Source organism: Aspergillus aculeatinus (genome assembly GCF_003184765.1).
Source record: "Aspergillus aculeatinus CBS 121060 unplaced genomic scaffold BO66scaffold_61, whole genome shotgun sequence".
In the NCBI taxonomy this organism is placed as follows: domain Eukaryota; kingdom Fungi; phylum Ascomycota; class Eurotiomycetes; order Eurotiales; family Aspergillaceae; genus Aspergillus; species Aspergillus aculeatinus.
In genome coordinates this window covers 102,277-122,141 of record NW_020291530.1, presented here as the reverse complement: position 1 = coordinate 122,141, position 19,865 = coordinate 102,277, and the positions used below count along the sequence as shown (strand labels likewise).

The window sequence follows — 19,865 nt, the reverse complement described above, 5'->3', positions numbered from 1 at the left end:
CGGCATTCATGCCGAAAGACTCGAACAATCCCGTGGCAGATGCAAATCCTTGTCGTGCCAGTAAGAGGGCGGCGCGGCTGACGGAGTTGCACCACACCTCCGCGCATTCCTTCGAAGCATCTCCATCCCCTTTCATCTCTGCATCCTTCCCACCTTCGATTTCCAAGAGTGTCAACTCAAGCGTCAGTCGAGCTGATCAGATTCTCACTTCCAAGCCATACCATGCCGAAATTCTATCCCTCCATCTCGGACGACCTACGGGATTGGGTCCTGCGTCAAAGCGTCTTCTTCGTCGCTTCGGCCCCGCTGCAAGGTCGCCATATCAATCTATCCCCCAAAGGACTGCCTGATGCCTCGTTGGCCATACTTGGCCCGAATGAGGCTGCTTACATAGATGCGACCGGGTCCGGAAGTGAGACCATCAGCCACGTGCGTGAAAATGGTCGCATTACGGTCATGTTCTGCTCATTTGACACAGCACCCGGGATCGTGCGTTTCTTCTGCAATGGTTCGGTGATCGAATGGGACCAACCTGAATTTCCACAATATCTCGACCGTATGGGAGGCAAGGCCGTGGTTGGAGCACGGGCGATCATCCATCTGGACGTATTTAAGGTTGGATCTCCTGCCTCCTTCTTCTTTGCCTATTTCAAGATATCTGTAACCTTGTACCTGTCGGAGTCGCCTGCAGTATATAGTTTAGGCATTCTTGTGCAGAACTCGGTTGACACAAAAGCTCATCACTAACGTCAATGGTCATACCGGATACAGGTGCAATCGTCATGCGGTTATGGAGTTCCGCGGCTGTCCGTGAAGCTTGATCCCGACACCAACGAATCCAAACCATATCTCAAAGACCGCGACACACTGGGCCACTGGGCAGGCAAACAGGTGCAGGCGAACAAGATGCGGGCCTACCAAAAGGAGTGGAATTACCGAAGTCTTGATGGGCTGCCGGCACTCTGGACCGCTGTGAAGGACAATAACAAGTTTACCGGGTTGGCACAACTGGGAAACTGGGCTCGTCGCCATCGGGATGATATCGAAACCGCCAAAACAACAGTCTTGGTGCTGTTCATGGCCATGGGGATTATGCACTGGATCGGATATGTGTAGATATACCATGGTTCGCAGTACATCACCACGTTGCGGGTGACATCATCTTGCCCACGATCCTGGCTTTAACTTCCAGCGTAGGGTATGCTTCTGACTATTTGACCGTTAATTAGGTTCAGGTAACTGGGAAATTGCCTTCTGCCCTGTAGCGGGACTTTTCGGTAACTCATCATCCATTCTTTGTTTCATTAGATTGAAGTGACCGCCTGGATCCTTGTCAACCCCGCCCTTCGTTCGACCGAATCTCCTCGGCTCAACCCAGATGGTGTCACAGTCACACCGGGGCGCCCTTGCTTTGTCATTTTTGTGATAAATTACTCGGAGCTCACTTCCAGCCAAAGGAGTTGTCTACTGTTCCCGTGACCAGTACCACCACCACCACTACTTTCAATTTTCCGTGATTATGGCTTCGCGTTCCGTTCGCATCGCTGGTGAGCCATGAGAGAGACCGTCCTTTCCGTGTATACTAAGATACCCCAGGGGCGTCAGGTTCCGCTTCGGATCGACACTATGCCATAGCTGAGTTTGCACGCAACTATCCCCGAGACCCGGTGGACGTTATCACCGCCGATTTCTTGAGCGAGGCCAACATGTCCGCTGGGGCAGCCCGGCGAGTCGACCAGATCCGGGCGCGGTATGAACAGGTGCAACCCGGCCGAGGATCGGCTACCACTACGCCGGCACCTGCATACGAGGCGTCATTTTTGCTTGCCCTCGAGCCGGCCTTGGTGGACCTTGCCAAGCATAGGATCAAAATGGCGGTCAATGCAGGGAACGCCGATACGGAGGGCCTCCACGACGCGGTTGTGCAGATGGTGCAGGCGAAAGGACTAGACCTCAAGGTTACTACCTCCACTTGCAGTGGCTGCTGTCTTCGAGGGAATGTGCTCACATTCGGCTGCAGGTCGCTTGGGTATCGGGTGACCAGGTCCTGTCGACCGTCCAAGAGGCACTTTCGTCGGGCAAGTCCGACTTCAAGAGCATCTACACCGGCCAGTCGTTGTCCGAGTGGCCCTTCGAGCCGATCTTCGCGCAGTGCTACCTCGGGGGACTGGGGATTGCAGCCGCGCTAGCCAATGGCGCCGATATCGTCCTCTGCGGACGCGTCTCCGACGCATCCGCCGTCATTGGAGCAGCATACTGGTTCCACGGCTGGCAACGCAGCGACCTGGACCGCCTCGCCAACGCCCTCGTAGCCGGCCACCTGATCGAATGCAGCAACTACGTCTGCGGCGGCAACTTCACCGGCTTCAAGATGCTCGAATCCCTCGGCCAGGACGGATGGACCAACATCGGATACCCCATCGCGGAGATCTCCCCGGAGGGGCAAGTGATCATCACAATGCAGACCTACGCAACTGGGGGCGCCGTCACCGTCGACACCTGCTCCGCGCAGCTGCTGTACGAGATCCAGGGCCCCCGCTACCTCAACTCGGACGTCACCGCCCTGCTCAGCAACATCTTCTTCGAGCAACGCGGCACAAACCGCGTGGCCCTGCGCGGCGTGCGGTCCGCACCCCCGCCCCCAACGACCAAGGTGGGCATCTCCGCGCATGGGGGGTTTCAAGCCGAGGCGATTTATTTCCTGGTCGGGCTGGACATCGCCGCCAAGGCGCGCATGCTAGAGGCGCAGATCCGCCACGTCCTCGCCCCGTACTCCGACGCCTTCACGGCGCTGACCTTCTCGACCCTGGGGTCCGCGCCCGACGACCCGCGCACCCAGGACAGCGCCACCGTGACCTTCCGCATCGTCGCGCAGGCCCGCACCGCCGCCGCCCTCGCCGCCCCCCGCTTCCTGCGGCCCATCACCGACAACATCATGCAAGGCTACCCCGGCGCAACCTGGCACCTCGACACCCGCCAGGGCTTTCCCCGGCCGATCTTCGAATACTTTGTCTGTCTCTTGCCGCAGACTGCCGTCCAGCACCGCGTGCACCTGCCCTGGAAAACGGGTGCTGCTGGTGCTGGTCCTCAAACCGTAGACATCGCCCCTCCTCCCGCCGCGCAAGCGGAACTAACCCCCGCCCCCCGAAACCCTGGCCATTCCGCTCCCCCCGCGCCCCCCATCCCCTCAACCACAAACTACGGCCCCACCATCCGCGGCCCCCTAGGCTGGATCGTCCACGCCCGCTCCGGCGACAAGGGCCCCGACGCCAACTGCGGCTTCTGGGTACGCCATACAGACGAGTTCCAGTGGCTGCGACGGGTGCTGACAGTGTCGACGGTCCAGGAGCTGTTGGGGCCGCAGTACACGTCTACTGACACTGACACTGATACCGCCGCCGCGGGTGCTGCTTCCCTGCGGGTGGAGCGGTTCGAGCTGCCCAATCTCCGGGCGGTGCACTTCCTGTTTAGGAACCTGTTGGATCGCGGGGTGTGCGCGACGGTGACGGTGGACTTTTTGGGGAAAAATGTCGCCGAGTTCCTGCGGGCGCGGTTTGTGGATTTGCCGGTGCGGTTTTTGGAGAGGGGGAAGTTGTAGTCTTCTAATCGGTCGGGACCTGGGATTAGGGTTGGTGGTAAGATGGTTGATTGGTGTTTATATATAGCTGGGCTGGAATATAGTAGGTACTGTACATCGTGGATTGCACTGTCATATCAGGGGAAGTCATGCCTCCAGCAACGTAGAATGTGGTGCAGTGCATTTCAGTCAAACACAACCACAGCACAGCTCACACAAACCCCTTGCAGCTTCGCCTGAGCTCCATACCCACTGTATACCTAACTTGACGACCCATCCAGCTAACGTCAAGGATTAATCCTCGTCCTGCTGCCCCTCCAACCCCCTCCACCCCTCAAACACGTGCTGCTGCCGTCCTCCACCCTCCCTCCACCCCCACGCCACGCAATAATGCCGCGCCAACAACCGCCACTCCTCCATCTCATCCAACATCTCCAGCCCGGCCACGCGCTCCTTCTCCCCCTCCGCCACCCACCGCTCCCACAGGAAATCCACATCCGCCGCCGCCTGCCCGTCCACGAACCCGTGCGCCCGCAGCCGCGCCCGCTGCGCCGCCAGGCTCGCGTACTGGTGCAGCGTCTGCAGCTGGATGCCGCGCGTCGCCAGGTTGGCCACCATCGTGCGCCCAAACGCGTCGTCCGGCCGGATCGGCTCGTAGAGGATGATGCCCAGCGGGGGGGTTAGGGGCGGGCCGTCTGCTCCAGCCCCAGACCCAGCTCCAGCTCCAGCTCCAGCTCCAGCTCCAGCTCCAGCTCCAGCTTTTCCTCCACCGGCGGAAGCATCAAAAACCCCAACAAAGAACTCGACCACCCGCCGCGCCTCCTCGGGCTCCAAATAAATCAGACAGCATTCGGAAATCAACACCGTCGGCAGAGTCGGGTCGAGGCCCGGGAGGAGGGTGTCCAGTTGCAGGTCCGCGCCCTCATTCCCTAGATCCCCCTTCCTCAAAGGTGGCGATGACGCTAGAGCAGCCAGCTGGCGGAGATCGATCGGGTGGAGGTGGTAGTGCGGGGTATGCAGGGCGTCGGCGGCGGGGGAGATGGTGACGGTTTGCGGGTCGCCTAACGCGCGCTGCAGGTGGGGGGCGGCGCGGATGGCCCGGATTTTCGAGGCAGTGTTGCTGGGGAAGTCGAGTTCGTGGTAGATGATTGTTTGTTCGGGGTGGGGTTGGGTCTGGGTCTGGGTCTGGGTCTGGGTCTGGGCGAGGAGGCGGAAGATGCGGGTGTCGGAGCCGGCGCCGAGGGAGATGATTTGTTTTGGCTTCGGTTGGGGGAGGGTGGGGATGGTGGCTTTTGTTGGTGTTGTGGGGGTTGTGACTGGTTGATTGGGGGTTGTGGAAGGGTGGAGGAATTGCGTGAGGAGGTGGTCGATTGTTGTGGTGCGGACGTAGGTGCCTTTTTTGTGTAGACGGCTATTAGTTATGGGACGAGGTTAAAGGACAAGATTTGGGGGCCAGAGGGTTGCGTACCTCGATTGATGATGGGCAGGCGTCGGGTTTCTTGGCCTGGAGGTGTCAAGGCTGGCGCAAATGGGTCGTCGAGATAGCCCAGGTTCACGGCACTGAGGCGAGAGACGCTGGCGTCATTGTCCGTGCCTTGTACCACTCGGTCTTTGGTGCTGGAGCCTCCTCGTCGAGAGGGAGCATCAGAACCTAACTCACCTCCGCCACGGCCGTGACCGCGAAGACGAGCGCCGCCGCGACGTAAGGTGTTGAGATTGGGGATCTGTGAAGCCGACATGAGATGAGGGGGAGAGCGGAGTGGAAGGAGGGGAAGGAGGGGAAACTTGGGATGGAAAGGCGGGCGGAGGTTCCGCGGTTGTTCGTTTCGTCCCCGGCGGAAGCGGAGTCAATCCTGCCTGACAAACCAGGCATGTACTCTAAATGCGGAGAAACTGGCTGTTCATATTGTTAATATGAAGACATGTATGGTAATCAATTCTATCTATACCACTTTTATCACGATAGACAATTCTATGTACAGTGTATACTAAGCACCACCTCAAACATAGACAAAGTTGTTCCGGCACAGCGGACACGTGCTCTGGTTACTGCTCTTGAACCACCGGAACAGACACACCGAATGGAATGTGTTCTTACACGTCGCGCAGCGCTTGTTCGGCGTCTGCATGTCCGTCGAGATGACACTGTAGCAGATAGCACACTCGCTCTGGCCCTTGAGCGCCCCCTGCACGTTCTTCCGGAATGCTAGCAGTCCATCTATCATGTTGCCATTGGCAAACATGATGACACCCTGAATGGTCGTCAGCCAGTTCTTCCACTTTCTCTCGTCCACCAGAACACGACTCCGCCCGACTACCAACGCGGGCTGAAGCGGGTAGGCAGGTGGCAGCGAGATCGACAGCGAGACTGGCGGCGAATCCTCGTCGACCGGGATACTGGCGATGATCTCCGCGGTCTTCGGCGCAATCTTCACCTGCAGCGCACGTTCTTCGTTGGGATCTTGAGTCTGAGTCCACTCAGAGACTCCTTGCAATGACTCTTCAATGACCAATGGAGAGATCTAAATGGGTGAGTCAGTAATCTGCTGCATGATTGCATCCGGTAAGACATACGTATTTCTGAGTCCAGGCTTCTACTGGTCCCTTGATGCGCTTTTTCGTGTCAATCCACCATCCTTTGGTCATGTTGGCCAAATGCTTCAGGCACAGGAAGTACAAGTGCACAAGAAGCCATTGGATCTCCTTTTCAGGGGTTTCAGACTGATCCGGTTCAAAGGAGCGGATGTCAAACTTGGACGCATCAATCATCTTGCCGTGGGACTGCTGGAGAAAGTCGAACGTGAGCTCCAGCAATGAGTCCAAACTCTCATTCTCTCGGATACTAGCAACATAGTTCTCTTGGACAGTGAGAGACTATTTGAATCAGTTAGATGCTGCCTGCTATGGGTGACGTCTTCGGATGTGGAAACTTACCGCATTGACAAAGTGATCGAAGACGATCTTCCAACTCAGCAAATAGGAGCGGAGCTCAGTCCAGGTCCTCTCATTGCCATAAGATCTATTGATCGAGTCCATCGTCGGTGCGCCAAGCAACAGAGACACGAGTTCGTCAGGTAGTCGGACCGTCGTCTTCGACAAAGCCACATCGAAAGATACCTGTTCCTGCACGCTGGGAATGTACCGGTGCAGCAGAGTGTAGGCAGTGCGTTGGATAGCTCGGCTCTGCGCCGTCAGAAGCGAGAAGACACTGCTAACGTCCTCTAGATTCTCGACCGGAATGGTCTTGACAAACCGACAGAGCAGGTCAACCGTGATGTCCCGAGGTTGATCGAAGATCGTTGACGAATCTACATGATAATCATTCAACAATGTTCTCAGATTGCGAAACGTGATAGACTTACCAAATTTTCGCAAAGTCGAGGTCAAACTGTTAAATAGCTTCGATTTCCGATCCGACCACGCATCCTTCACATCATCATTACTCTCTTCGTCACTGACGATCGATTGTAATTTAGCGAAAAGTCTGTAAGATGACAAGAGCACCGGAAGAGCCTCATCGCCACCACTAGTCCTCTTCCAGGTCGCATCAAGAATCTCCAAGCAATCTTCCCAGTGAGAGCCGTACATTTCTTGAATGCATGGGAGTACGAATACTAGAGTCTGAAGAATCTCGGCCTTGAGGCTAAGGGATACAGCATCAGATTGAAGGCATTGGGTGAGATGCTTGATCAGGAACATCAAACGCTGGGTGGGTATGGACGCCGCGACGTCCTGGTCCCCAGCGAGCAGGAGGTTAAGGAGAACCAGCTTTCGCAACCCTAACAATTATCAGCATAGTCAAGACATACGAGAAGCCCTTACTGACCGTCTTTATTCTCATCCTGAGATTTCAGTCCAGTCGAGTCTGCGACAAACTCGTTGCACAGCCGCGTACCCGTAGGATTCGATAGAATGGCATGGCGCAATGTAGCTACCCAAGCAGCCGAGCGGATGGCATTCGCTTTGCGCATATCCCTGCAAAGCTGGGTGACCTCTTCCGGCGACTTGGCGCTGTTGGAAGAGTCGGCGGTGTCCATGATCTTCACAAAAGCGACTCCGATATAATAGTCGAGTGGAGCAAGATCTTCTAGCCCTTCGAGCTTGTCTTTCCAAAATGCAGAGAGCATAGAGGATATAGTCGCTTCGGCCTCCTCGGCTGCAACCTTTTCGTGGGACCGAGCCCAGCCACTGACGACCTTCCAACCGTCGTTTACAATGTCCATATACTCATCCCTTTGCTCAGGAAGCGAGATCCCGCTGATGCCATTACAGTTTTCGATACTCAAATCATCATCAATGAGCTGCAGTGCTAGAGGGATGTTGTAGAACAATGTCTCCACCTCAGCCTTGTCCAGGTTTTGGATTAAACCGAAAGAAGAAAGGATTCTGACAGTGAAATAGGCCAATCGGAATGCTGAGGAGGAGTTGTTTGAATCCCGAGGGAGACTTTCATAACGTTGCTGTAGTGTGTCCGACAAATCACGATTGATTAAATGCACAGTACCACTGAGTGGGCTTGTGATGGCAGTTGAAGGTCTTGGAGGGAGTTCGAGGAATGGACCCAAAGCTTTCGCCCAGGACTCGCGAGAGGGCAGAATATCCTTTGCAACCTTCCCAACCTCTTCTGCCTTGGCATTGTGCAGCAGTTCTTCGGCGATAGTTACAAGTGACTCAACCCTAGATACAGTTAATTCCGATCGTCCTTTAGTCTCTTTCTCGGTTAACACTCACGATAGCGATTGGTCATTGACATTGTCAAAACTGTGCTGTAGAATCTCAAAGCTCGATTTGTTCGCACTCGTCTCGCTGACGATCGACTCCTTCAAGGTCTTGGCCAACGATTCTGCTACGCTTGAAACATCTTCTGATGAAGACTCAGAAAGGAAAAGTAGCTTTCCAGTTAGTTTGGAGCCGTGGGGCCCATTCTGGAAAGTTTTGAATGCCAGGGGAACAGCCCGCGCGACTTGAGAGAGACCATGCAAGGTGTCGAAAACCTTGGTATCATCAGACAAGGCATCGATGATTACTAGGAAGATCGTGTCTGACAGTCCTCCGTGGGAGGTTTCGTTCTGAAGCACTGCGATCACAATTGACCAGTGTAAATCACTCCCATTGCAGGCCCTATCAAGGGCTCGCATGATCAGAGAAATGAGAGCACTCTTTTCGTCCAATTCTTGGAAATCGAGGGTGGAAAGTAGCTTTTGTACAGTGTGAGCGTTCGAAGTCTCCGGGTCGAACTGGGCAACTCTCTCCAAAACTTTCTCGAAGCTGGGGCCAAACCCATCCCAGGATCGGCAGGACAGGATGATCGAGATGAGCCTGTCGGCGGAAGGCGAAGATAGGAGCTCCGGTGCGTCATCCTGGACAAAGCTCAACAGTGACTGCGAGGCTTTGGCAATCGGCGCAACCTGAAGTACTGTTTGTTCGACAACAGCAGCCGCTCCATACGGCTTGCCATTCCTCGAGCGCAAAACCTCCAGACAGCTATCAAGCAACGAAAGGCTAGTAGCATTGAACACATCCGAAACCTCGGCTTCATGGTCTGTATCTTTTACTCGAGAAAGTAAAGAGGCTTCCAAAGCAAGAAAACGCTCTGCTTGCGCGCAGACAGCGTCCTGGGAGGTTTTAAAGTCCTTCGATTGTTCCGGGGAAGACAACTTGACAGCTTCTAGCAAGCTGTCTGACAGTTCTCTCCACGTTTGCTCCAATACATGCTTGTAGCCTAGCGTGGTCAGCGCAAAAAGGGCATCTGTGCAGATAGGCTCTGCTGACTGAGGAGGTAGACCCCATTGAGCCTGGTCTGACTCGGGTTTCACATATTGTACAATCAAAGGTCGGAGCCTTTCGCGCAATAAGTTCGTTCCCTCATCCTGACCAAGCCGACCTGCAAGCCACATAACAGTATCGATGTAAGCTTTCCAGCCAACAGCTCGGTTTTGCCGAGGCTCGTCTCTGGAGTTTAGTCCCTCTTGGAACGACTCTGTGAGAGCACGGGCACTCGTCACTCCGACATTGTTCTCATCGGTTGATTTCAAATCAACCTGTGCAAGAGTCTTGATTGGAATGATCTGCAGCAGCTCGTAAAAATTGGTCCAGAAGGAGCTTGCGCCACCCTGAGAACCTTTCTGCAGATACTGAAGTAATCTCTTGGAAGACGAGGACTTTCCGGAGTAATCTTCAGTCCACAATTGAGGCCTTGCGGAGGTCACATGCAGGATAGTCTCGGAGAGTTCCGATGCGGAGCCCAATTGGCTACAGTGCAGGGACTTGCCAATCAGAGCAGCACTGATGAGTTTCCAATCCAGTTCCTCCGGCTGCTTGGAGACTGCAGTGCGCGCAAGAACATAGAGTGACCGGCGCACGAAAGCATCTTCATGATACGATAGAGTCCACAGGGACTTACTTCCTAGAAGTGTCTCCATCGTGGGTGTTGCCTTCTGAAGGTCCTCTTGTGCGGAGTTTCCTGCATTGAAGCTCGTCAGATGAAGTGTGGGCAAACCACAAAAGAACATTCATACCGAGTATCCTGTTGAACAGCAAGAGGGCAGTTCCAGCCACTCGTGCATATTTGGCTGTGGCGTCATCTGCCTTCACAGTCCTCTCATCGCTCAACGTTTGAGGGGTCTGTTGGAGAATGACATCATCTACGAAATCCAGAATGGAGGACTGGTAGACTTTCCATACACCGTTCCTCTTCTCGTCGGTCGAGAATACGCGCGTGAATGATTCCAGCGCAGCGCGATGGACTGGCCGATCGTTGTCGTAAAGTCCCGCAAGCCATGCTCCAATGACCTTGGGCAAGAAGCGAGCAATGCGCTTTCCGACAAGAGACGCAATAGATCCCTGGGTCGAGTGCGCTGTTTGTCTCACCCTCCGAGAAAGATCTATCGAGGCGCGTGGGTAGATCCTGACCTGCCGAGATACCGAACCACGATCAACCGATTGCTCTAGTGCGGCGTGAGAAGTCAATGTAAACCTACCCAAGCTTCCAGGAACCCATCATCAAGGGTCCCATTGCGACTCTCGACAGCCAAAACGTGGTCGCGCAAGTCGTCCAGAGCCTTTGTGCGGGTAACCTCATCCTTCTTGAGGAAGTTCTTGAATGCGATTGTCAACTGCGCCTCCGATATGCGGGATAGATCCGGAGGCTCTGTAACGTATGTAAGCGATGATGGTTCCCTTCCCTGACTGGAGAATGCGCTGGAGAATCCTCCAAATGAGCCAAATGTGCTAGCAGCAGCCCGGCTGCTTGAGGCCTGAGACTTGTACTTTTTGCTGCTCATAGTAAAGTGGGGGATGGCGGGGTGTAGAGAAAATGACGAAATCGGTTGCTGGAAGGTGATTGACTCGAGATATTGGCCAGCAGGTGCACTCCAGGGTGATTCGGTCCAGTCCGCTGGGTACAAACAGAGAGTAGTTCACGCCGGACAGTCCTTCACTCCAAAATAACCCATCGATCGGGCTGTAAGTTAGTTGTAATTGTCTTCATCTCAAATCCGGCGGCATGGACTCCATTATCGGCGTCCCTATCGGGCATTTCACGTGACCTGGTGTCATCGATCCCCCGATCGGGCAAAAGCCGGCGCGGTCTAGAAGAAGAGGCAAAAAGATAGAAGCGACGGAGAAAAGAGCTCTGGTCAGCTTCCTCTTCCTCGTCGCGAGCACCGCGCTCATCCCGTCACAATGAAGTTCTTCATTGAGTAAGTCTCACTGGCATTCCTGCCTTCCCCCGCTCAGCGTATGCAGCAGAAACAGGCTTCTAATCTCATCCGGCGTCTAGTGATCTCCCCGTGCTCTTCCCTTATCCTCGCATCTATCCCGAACAATATGCCTACATGTGCGATCTCAAGAAGACCCTCGATGCCGGGGGTCACTGCGTCTTGGAGATGCCTTCGGGTACCGGAAAGACTGTCTCGCTGCTGTCGTTGATCGTAGCATATCAGCAGCATTATCCCGAGCATAGGAAGCTCATCTACTGCTCTCGAACGATGTCCGAGATCGAGAAGGCGCTGGCCGAGCTGAAGGCCTTGATGAGTTTCCGCGCCAAGGAGCTGGGATACACTGAAGATTTCCGCGCGCTCGGGCTAACCAGTCGAAAGAATCTGTGTCTTCATCCGTCGGTCAAACGAGAAAAGAGTGGTACAGTGGTCGACGCAAGATGTCGGAGTTTAACTGCGGGATTCGTGAAGGAAAAGAAGGAGCGGGGCGAAGATGTTGAGTTGTGCGTTTACCATGAGGTATGGAGAGTTTCTCACAGGTTCGTGACGATTAGCTGACGCTCTACAGAACCTTGACCTTCTCGAACCGCACAACCTCGTACCTCCGGGTGTCTTCACCCTTGATGGGTTAAGTAGATATGGCGAAGAACACAAGCAATGCCCATACTTCTCGGCCCGTCGCATGGTATGTTCTCACAGTATCTGGTAGGGTGAATTCTATGCTAATGTTGCCCGCCTCCCCCATAGATGCCTTTCTGTAACGTCATTATCTATTCCTACCACTACCTCCTCGATCCGAAGATCGCCGAAAGAGTGTCGAAAGAGCTATCCAAGGACTGTATAGTTGTCTTCGACGAGGCGCATAACATCGACAACGTCTGTATTGAATCTCTGAGTATCGACTTGACTGAGGATTCGTTGCGGAAGGCCACACGCGGTGCGAACAACCTCGAACGCAAAATCAGCGAGATGAAGAGCTCGGATGCTGAGAAGCTCCAAAACGAATATACCAAGCTGGTTGAAGGCCTTCGAGAGGCCGAGCAAGCTAGAGAGGAGGATCAATTCATCTCAAATCCAGTCCTTCCAGATGACTTGCTCAAGGAAGCTGTACCAGGAAATATCCGTCGCGCCGAACACTTCGTCACCTTCCTCAAACGGTTCATTGAATACCTGAAGACCCGAATGAAGGTCACACACACTATCTCCGAAACACCATTATCATTCTTGACGCACGTCAAGGATCTCACATACATCGAGCGAAAGCCATTACGATTCTGCGCTGAGCGTTTGACGTCACTCGTGCGCACACTCGAACTCATCAACATAGAGGACTACCAACCGCTGCAAGAGGTTGCAACCTTTGCAACCTTAGTTGCCACATACGAAAAGGGCTTTTTGTTGATCTTAGAGCCATTCGAGTCGGAGGCAGCTACAGTACCCAACCCGGTGCTGCATTTTACCTGTTTAGATGCTGCGATAGCGATCAAACCTGTCTTCGACCGATTCAGCTCCGTCATCATCACATCGGGCACCCTGTCACCCCTTGAAATGTACCCTAAGATGCTAGGCTTCGAAACCGTTCTCCAAGAATCATACAGCATGACCCTTGCCCGCCGATCCTTCCTGCCCATGATCGTCACGCGCGGATCCGACCAAGCCCAGATTTCCTCTTCGTTCCAGATCCGTAACGACCCCGGCGTCGTGCGCAACTACGGCAACATGGTCCTGGAGTTCTCCCGCATCACCCCCGACGGAATCGTCGTCTTCTTCCCGTCCTACCTCTACATGGAATCCATCATCAGCATGTGGCAGGGCATGGGCATCCTGGATTCCATCTGGAACTACAAGCTGATCCTCGTCGAGACCCCGGACGCGCAGGAGTCCTCACTGGCGCTGGAAACCTACCGCACGGCGTGCTGCAACGGCCGTGGGGCGCTCCTCTTCTGCGTCGCGCGCGGCAAGGTCTCCGAGGGCATCGATTTCGACCACCACTACGGCCGCGCGGTGATCAACATCGGCGTGCCCTTCCAGTACACCGAATCCCGCATTCTGAAGGCCCGCCTCGAGTTCCTCCGCGAGAACTACCGCATCCGCGAGAACGACTTCCTCTCCTTCGACGCCATGCGGCACGCCGCCCAGTGCCTGGGCCGCGTGCTCCGCGGCAAGGACGACTACGGGGTCATGGTCCTGGCGGACCGGCGCTTCCAGAAGAAGCGCAACCAGCTCCCCAAGTGGATCAGCCAGGCCATGCTCGAGAGCGAGACCAACCTCAGCACCGACATGGCCGTGGCCACCGCCAAGAACTTCCTGCGCACCATGGCCCAGCCGTTCAAGGCGCGCGACCAGGAGGGCATCTCCACGTGGAGCCTGGCGGACTTGGAGAAGCATCGCGAGAAGCAGATGCTCGAGGAAGAGAGGTTGCGGCGGGAAGAAGAGCTCGCCAATGCACGGGCCGCCAATGGTGCTGGTGCTTATTATGGTGGCGGCGGCGGCGGCGGTGCCGCGGCCCCGCCGGACGATGAGTTCGACGATGACATTGATGAAGATCTAATGATGTTGGATGCTCAGTGACCTGCAGGCGCGTCCATTGGGTTTCCTTTTTCCCGCCCACCTTTACAACCTTGACTTGTTTTACCCATTTTGTTTACCTCTTGCTTTTATCACGGTCAAGGGGGAAACAATGCTTGCATAGATTGCATGATACCACGGATGGTTCGGTGTTGGAAAGGGTTGATAATATGTACAGTACATTACAGCGCAGCTACTTACTCAAAGAAAAGAAATCTAAAACGTATTTGCTGAGTTTTCTTGTTTGTTGTTCAGGTCAAAAAAGGTTCATACTCTTTATTGAATGCTATATCTTAAGGAACTAATAAGAAGGACTTTTTCTTATTCCGCTGAAAGACAACTCCACAGAAATCGTTGGACACGTCATAGACACGACGAAATGGGAAGACAGAAAGAAAGTGCGTAGAGTTACATGCAAAATCAGATAGGCAAGCATATACAACGAGACTAAATGCATACACAGTGCGAGGTGCGAGGGGCGAGGAGGTGTTGGTCTATGCCACGGGGGCAAGGACATCGAACGCACCCGTACCCACGATGCCGGTACGACCGACAACGATGCGGGCACTGGGACTCTTGAGGTTGTCGAAGTCTCTCTCGACCACCGCCTCCTTGAGGTAGCCGACGGTCGTCTCGAAACTCATCTTGGCCAGGGGCGAGGAGCTGTCCTTCACCAGACCGTTGCGGTTGAAGGGACGGAAGCCACCGGACTGGGTCATCACGTCACCGATCAGGTTCAGATGGCGGTTGTCGACGGAGATGCTGTGACCCTCGAAGACGTCGGACATTTCCTTGACGATGGCGGCACGCGCGGCCTCCACGCCGTAGAGGGTGAGCATGTGGTGAATCGAGTTGGTGTAGAGGGAGTGGGGCTTGATGATGTCCTGGTAGTCGCGCATGGCGAGCAGGTTGACACCTTCCGTGATGACATAGGCGGGCTCGCCCTTGACGGGATCCGCCGCGACGAACGTGCAGTTGCCCAGGCCGGGGATGGACTGGATGACCGCAGTGCGGGCGGCGTCTTCGACCAGAGGCAAGAGCAGAAGCTTGGGGGTGTCAATGTCGTACTGCAGCTGGATGGTGCAGGATCCGCCCTTCTTGGGGTTGAACTTGAATTGAGTGACCTCGCCGTACTTGTTCTTAATGTCCTCCTCACGCAGCTTGGCGTCCTTGCCTTGCTCCTCGGATTCGGAGTCGGAGGCGTCATCCATCTCGACATCACGCTTCTGGCGCGTGTTGGCACCCTCGTCATCCTCGTCCTCGTCCATGGCATCTTGCTGGCGCACCATGCTCTCCTCTTCATCCTCCGGGCCTTCGTAGGAGACCTGGTTGTTGCGGTTCTGGTTGCCGCGGGACCGCTTGGCGTCGTCCTCATCGTCTTCGACATCGTCATCCATGGGCTCTTCTTCGGCATCCCGACCGCTGGGGGCATCCTGGACCGTACCAACGGAGACACCAATCTCTGGCTGAGCGGTCGAGAACTTCTTCAACGTCTTCTCGTCATTACGCTTCTTGAGCTCGGCCTTGGTAAGCTTCACGAGTCTCGGGATGAACTTATTCTGCAGAGCGTTTTGCACATCCTTGGTCGTGATAGCATACTCGGCGGTGTACTCATCAGGGGGGAAGAACGCGATCTCGATGTCGTAGATCTTGGCCTTCATGCTGCCGGAAGAAACTCTCTCCTTGATCTGGACCTTGTCAACAACCTCTGCAATGCTGAGCTTGCTGATAGCCTTGGCGAATCTCTCAGAGTGCTCCTTAGAGAGCTCTTCGTTCAGATAAAGGGTCATGGTAGGGGTCATGATGTGGGCGCTAGCTGTCATGACAATTTCACGAAGACGGGGAATACCCAGCGTGACGTTCTTCGCGGAGTGACCAGCCAAGTGGAAGGTGTTCAGAGTCATCTGAGTGGAAGGTTCACCAATAGACTGACCGGCCACAATACCAACGGCCTCACCAGGGTCCACAACCGACTTCATGTACTTCATGTTCATCAGAGTGTTGAATGACTTCTTGGTGATAACACCCTCAATGCTCTTCTTCTTATCCCTGAGCAGTCCATCGGGGTTGGCATCCTCATACTATTACGATAAATGTGTCAGTTATGCTGGACAGCTGATTGGTTCTCAATGGACGCTTACCTTCTTAAGTGCTTGCGAGAACGCTTCGGAAATGCTGCCCAGATTACCTCCAGGGTGATAGAGAGAAAGGACAGGATCCATAGCATCGACCTTGCCCGTCTTGCGAACCTTCTTAATAGCATCCTTATGCCAGTTGGCGACCTCTTCCTTCTCCAGACCGTGGAAGTCGCTGGTCAGATTGACCTGCGACATGATGGAGAGGTAATTTGATGCCAAAAAGTCGAAGTTCTTGAGGTGAACCTGCTTGGTGATATCCAAACCATCCTCACCGTACAAGAACTGGACAATGGATCCATCGGAAGCCTCACGGACCGAAGTATCATACTCCGCCCTCAAGCCCTCCATTCCCTTGATCAGACAACGCTGCAGATAACCGGATCTGGAAGTCTTGACGGCAGTATCAATCAGACCCTCACGACCAGCCATGGCGTGGAAGTAATATTCCTGGGGCTTGATACCAGTCAAGAAACGGCCACACACGTAACCACCAGCCATGGGATTCGTGTCATATGCCCGGAAAGAGGGCAGCGTCTTACCGCTCACCATGACAGGTACACGGCGACCTTCCAAAACCTGCTGTCCAAGGTTGCAGGAAATCAGGTTGGCGTTGACGCTAGATCCCTTGGCTCCGGAGATTGTCATCGACTGCATCTGGTTCCAGGGGAATGGCTTAACAAGACCATTAGGAAGACAGGCTTGGGTGATCTCAGTAGACAGCTTCGCGTTACGGGCGTTGGAAACGCTATCGAGACCACTCTGCTTCTCATCATCGCGAAGAACTTCCTCCAGACGCCGGGTCAGCTCGGCGTCCTGGTCGGCGCCTGTAGTCTCGTCGAGAGTGACATACTTGAGCGCAACCTCACGACCCATGGCGGCAGCCTCGCTGATCTTTTCTCTGCGTATGCGATCACCTTCCTTAGTCAAACGAAGATCATCGATTCCGCAAGTGAAAGCGCGCATGTTGAGGAACCTGGTCAGAAGACGACCCAATATACTGATCAAGCGACCCGCAATGGTGTGTCCGTAAATTTCGTGAATGGCATCAACCAAACCGCCAGCAGTGGGACCGATTTGCTTCTTGTCGAGAATACCGCAAAGCAGCTCTCCATCCTTGAAAATGACTGTGCCTTCTTCGTTGCCCTCACCCCAGCGGTCACCGGGCGTCGAGGACTTGCTCTTCAAGTTGAGACCGGCTCTACCCGGGGGCATAATGTTCTTGAGAATAGTGGTGATAACTTGTTTGCCGGTCCAGAGAGGCTTGGGTCGAATGATTGCCGGGCCGATGAGTTGAATCCGGTCGGTAATGGTGTGAGAGTTCTCGGGTCTAAGACAGCTGTACAAGAGCTCGTGATAGTCCTCCTCATCGAAGAAACTGTCTCGGCAGGTGAACCAGGTGCTCATGGAGATGTGATCCTGAATCAAACCACGCAGAGGCTTGCCGGACGTTGCGACAAGATACTGATGATCCGCATCCGCAAGCATCATGGCCTCTGATCGGGCGAGTTCGTTCTGAGGGAAGTGCATGTTCATCTCGTCACCATCGAAATCCGCATTGTAGGTATTACAGTTAGCGTAGTGCATGCGAATGGTTCTCTCGTTGGGGAGAACACGGGCCTTGTGACCCATGATAGACGGCTTGTGGAGGGTAGGCTGACGGTTCATCAACACAACATCACCAGTGGTAAGATGACGGTAGACTTTCTTGTTGCGAGACCCCTTCATGCGCCAGTTCGACGGCGCAAGCAGTTGGTTAGCCAGAGCGGTACGCTCGTCCAAGCTCTTGAACTTGAGGTTGGTGACCTGTCCCAATTCATTCTCAATGGCAGAAGCACCCGGGTATTTGTCGGGACCGTTGATGACCGCCTGTTTCATTTCCCAGAAGTTGTGGTTGGTCACGGGCTCGGGGTAAGTCAACTTCTTAGCGAAAACCATGGGGACACCAATTTCATTGGTCTCAATGTTCGGGTCGGGGGAGATGACACTGCGAGCGGCAAAGTTGACACGCTTTCCCATCATGTTCTTCCGGAAGAGACCCTCCTTCTTTTCCAAAATCTGCTTGATACCGTTGGGGCCGGCGGCGGCAGCTGGTCCAGCGGAGGCATTTCGGTCACGGTCGATAAGTCCGTTCACAGTATCCTGGAGCTGAACAATGGAGTGAAGCAGGTCACGGTAATCGCGAACACGCATAGCAGCACTAGAGCTGCTGCTTTGTCTTTCCTTGCTGATCTGGTTGATGATGTCGCAGTTCTTCAAAATACTCGTAAAGATGGTGTTTTGCTGAGCCTCCAAAATAGCGCCAGCTCCTTGCTGTGCGGCGGGACGATATCTGTTGGGCGGCACCAAGATGTTCTTGATGAAGAACATGTCTGCGCTAACTCGGGATTCCTTCTTCGGTAATGGTCGAGAATTGTACACGAGAGTCAGGATTTCCGCTTCCTTCTCAAAAAGCAAGGTCAATGCGGCATGAACTTCGGGAGAAGGCATGTATTGCTGGCCTTCACCGGCGGTCTGTTTCTTGTTCTCGAGCTCAGTGACAACAGCATTTCCACGGGCAACTTCCTCCTCGGCTCCATGAACTTGAGACGCGGTGTCCGAGGCTCCGTCCGCCTGTGCCTCCTTGTCCTTGCTGTTGAACTTCTGAGCCTCCTGAAGGAGGATCAAAGAGTTGGGGGCTTGGAATCCAGCCTGCAGCATAGCGTGTTTGGACTTCTCAGGTAGAGCCTTGCGGAAAACCTTCGAGAACTTATCTTTCCGATAGGACGGCGAGATGCTGCAGAGCGATTTCGGTCAGCCGAGAGCTGACTAGAAAGATGGACGTGTGGAAGATATGGAAGTGATAACGTACCCACTGCAGCTGGCACACTTGCCTGGAGTGCCGATGGCTTTCATGAACTCTCTCACGAGGAACCGGCGCTGCTCCGCAGCCAAGGGGTTCTTCGCACCAGCCATAAGACCCTTCAATCTTCCATCTGCTTGCGCTTGTCGGATGCATTTCTTGACGTAGGAGGTTCTGCGAGCCATCTTGTCGTCATCGTCCTCGTCCTCATCGCTGGATCCTTCGCCGTCTTTGGCGGCCTTTCTCTTGTTGCCCGTCGAATGAGCCATCGTATCAATAACAGCAACCTCCTCGACCAAGCCATACTGCAGGAGTCGCAATTTGCAGGCATAAGTGTTGATTTCGAAGCGAGACATTTGGAAGCGATGGCAGTAGACACATTGCGCCTTCAGAAGACGGTACATCTGTTCGAAATGGGTGGGATTGTACACACGAACTGGCAGCTCAACATGACCAGAATGGCCAGTGCAAGACCAGGAAGACTGCCGACATGTTGTGCAGCTGGTTGCCGTCAGTTCAGGACCCCGCTATTGGCATACATTTCCGGGAATTTGGAGAAGAGCGAAATGACACGACGAAGTCGATATCCCAAGTTAAAAATGAAGAGAGGATCTTGAACTTACACATGATCACCCCAGGCACCCAGAGCTGGGTCATAGAGACCACCGGGAACAGGGTTGTTGAAGGAATCCAGCGCCGGGGTGTTCTGGATTCGCTTTACAGAGAGAGCTTTGATGTCTTCATCGGTGTAGACGCCAAAGTCAATCCCCGCAATGGTGGAAGCCACCGGTCGTGCGAAGGTCGCCATGATGTCCCCGTGCAGCTCTTGGAGCAACGGGTGGTGCGATGCCTTCGTCCTTGAATGGCTGCTGGCCTGGGGAGGTCGATCGAAAAAGCGGGTTCGTCGGCCGCGACGATGCGAAAAAGTTGCACCCAACTTTTTTTCTGCCCTGCGGCACCGCCCGGCGGAAGGCCCACCCCGTGATTCCTCCGTCCGTCTGTCTGTCTGTCTTGCAGGTCCGCCC

General features: G+C 54.5%; 5 protein-coding genes across 5 annotated transcripts; 2 read left to right on the top strand and 3 right to left on the bottom strand.

Annotated features, from left to right (window-relative positions):
• The first annotated feature begins 109 nt into the window (after positions 1 to 109).
• On the top strand, positions 110 to 3,935 carry BO66DRAFT_358661 (DUF1446-domain-containing protein). The gene is made up of 5 exons (XM_025644947.1): positions 110 to 615; positions 772 to 1,112; positions 1,379 to 1,413; positions 1,588 to 1,958; positions 2,021 to 3,935. Exons 1-5 carry the CDS (start codon positions 223 to 225, stop codon positions 3,596 to 3,598), a joined length of 2,718 nt encoding a protein of 905 aa, XP_025499435.1. The 5' UTR covers positions 110 to 222; the 3' UTR covers positions 3,599 to 3,935.
• Positions 3,872 to 5,316, bottom strand: ppm1 (protein C-terminal leucine carboxyl O-methyltransferase ppm1; the record flags this gene model as incomplete). Its single annotated transcript, XM_025651462.1, has 2 exons — positions 3,872 to 4,971; positions 5,046 to 5,316. The coding sequence occupies 2 exons, from the start codon at positions 5,314 to 5,316 to the stop codon at positions 3,872 to 3,874; spliced, it is 1,371 nt and encodes a 456-aa protein (XP_025499434.1).
• Positions 5,317 to 5,509: 193 nt separating this feature from the next.
• On the bottom strand, positions 5,510 to 11,040 carry BO66DRAFT_423399 (ubiquitin-protein ligase RKR1). Its single transcript, XM_025650104.1, has 7 exons — positions 10,558 to 11,040; positions 10,096 to 10,489; positions 8,309 to 10,040; positions 7,404 to 8,254; positions 6,512 to 7,356; positions 6,152 to 6,451; positions 5,510 to 6,099 (listed from the first exon to the last, which is right to left on the bottom strand). Exons 1-7 carry the CDS (start codon positions 10,858 to 10,860, stop codon positions 5,578 to 5,580), a joined length of 4,947 nt encoding a protein of 1,648 aa, XP_025499433.1. The 5' UTR covers positions 10,861 to 11,040; the 3' UTR covers positions 5,510 to 5,577.
• A 160-nt stretch (positions 11,041 to 11,200) lies between these two features.
• On the top strand, positions 11,201 to 14,093 carry BO66DRAFT_383133 (TFIIH/NER complex ATP-dependent 5'-3' DNA helicase subunit RAD3). Its single transcript, XM_025646041.1, has 4 exons — positions 11,201 to 11,277; positions 11,358 to 11,814; positions 11,864 to 11,980; positions 12,043 to 14,093. The coding sequence occupies exons 1-4, from the start codon at positions 11,261 to 11,263 to the stop codon at positions 13,864 to 13,866; spliced, it is 2,415 nt and encodes an 804-aa protein (XP_025499432.1). The 5' UTR covers positions 11,201 to 11,260; the 3' UTR covers positions 13,867 to 14,093.
• Positions 14,094 to 14,166: 73 nt separating this feature from the next.
• On the bottom strand, positions 14,167 to 19,707 carry BO66DRAFT_474884 (DNA-directed RNA polymerase I core subunit RPA190). Its single transcript, XM_025653174.1, has 4 exons — positions 19,464 to 19,707; positions 18,850 to 19,341; positions 16,005 to 18,774; positions 14,167 to 15,944 (listed from the first exon to the last, which is right to left on the bottom strand). Exons 1-4 carry the CDS (start codon positions 19,646 to 19,648, stop codon positions 14,358 to 14,360), a joined length of 5,034 nt encoding a protein of 1,677 aa, XP_025499431.1. The 5' UTR covers positions 19,649 to 19,707; the 3' UTR covers positions 14,167 to 14,357.
• Positions 19,708 to 19,865: the final 158 nt, after the last annotated feature.

Excerpts from the sequence above, each read along its gene's own strand:
- BO66DRAFT_383133 (XM_025646041.1), top strand. Across the intron at positions 11,815-11,863 it reads AGTTGTGCGTTTACCATGAG|AACCTTGACCTTCTCGAACC; the intron begins GTATGGAGAGTT and ends GACGCTCTACAG. Across the intron at positions 11,981-12,042 it reads ACTTCTCGGCCCGTCGCATG|ATGCCTTTCTGTAACGTCAT; the intron begins GTATGTTCTCAC and ends CCTCCCCCATAG.
- BO66DRAFT_474884 (XM_025653174.1), bottom strand. The coding sequence starts at position 19,648 with ATGGCGACCTTCGCACGACCGGTGGCTTCCACCATTGCGGGGATTGAC. Across the intron at positions 19,342-19,463 it reads GGTGCCTGGGGTGATCATGT|CTGCACAACATGTCGGCAGT; the intron begins GTAAGTTCAAGA and ends GACGGCAACCAG. Across the intron at positions 18,775-18,849 it reads AAGTGTGCCAGCTGCAGTGG|CATCTCGCCGTCCTATCGGA; the intron begins GTACGTTATCAC and ends ATCGCTCTGCAG.
- BO66DRAFT_358661 (XM_025644947.1), top strand. The coding sequence starts at position 223 with ATGCCGAAATTCTATCCCTCCATCTCGGACGACCTACGGGATTGGGTC. Across the intron at positions 1,113-1,378 it reads ATGCACTGGATCGGATATGT|ATGGTGTCACAGTCACACCG; the intron begins GTAGATATACCA and ends GGCTCAACCCAG. Across the intron at positions 1,414-1,587 it reads CACCGGGGCGCCCTTGCTTT|ATACCCCAGGGGCGTCAGGT; the intron begins GTCATTTTTGTG and ends GTGTATACTAAG.
- BO66DRAFT_423399 (XM_025650104.1), bottom strand. The coding sequence starts at position 10,860 with ATGAGCAGCAAAAAGTACAAGTCTCAGGCCTCAAGCAGCCGGGCTGCT. Across the intron at positions 10,490-10,557 it reads ATGGGTTCCTGGAAGCTTGG|GTCAGGATCTACCCACGCGC; the intron begins GTAGGTTTACAT and ends GTATCTCGGCAG. Across the intron at positions 8,255-8,308 it reads GTCAATGACCAATCGCTATC|GGTTGAGTCACTTGTAACTA; the intron begins GTGAGTGTTAAC and ends AACTGTATCTAG.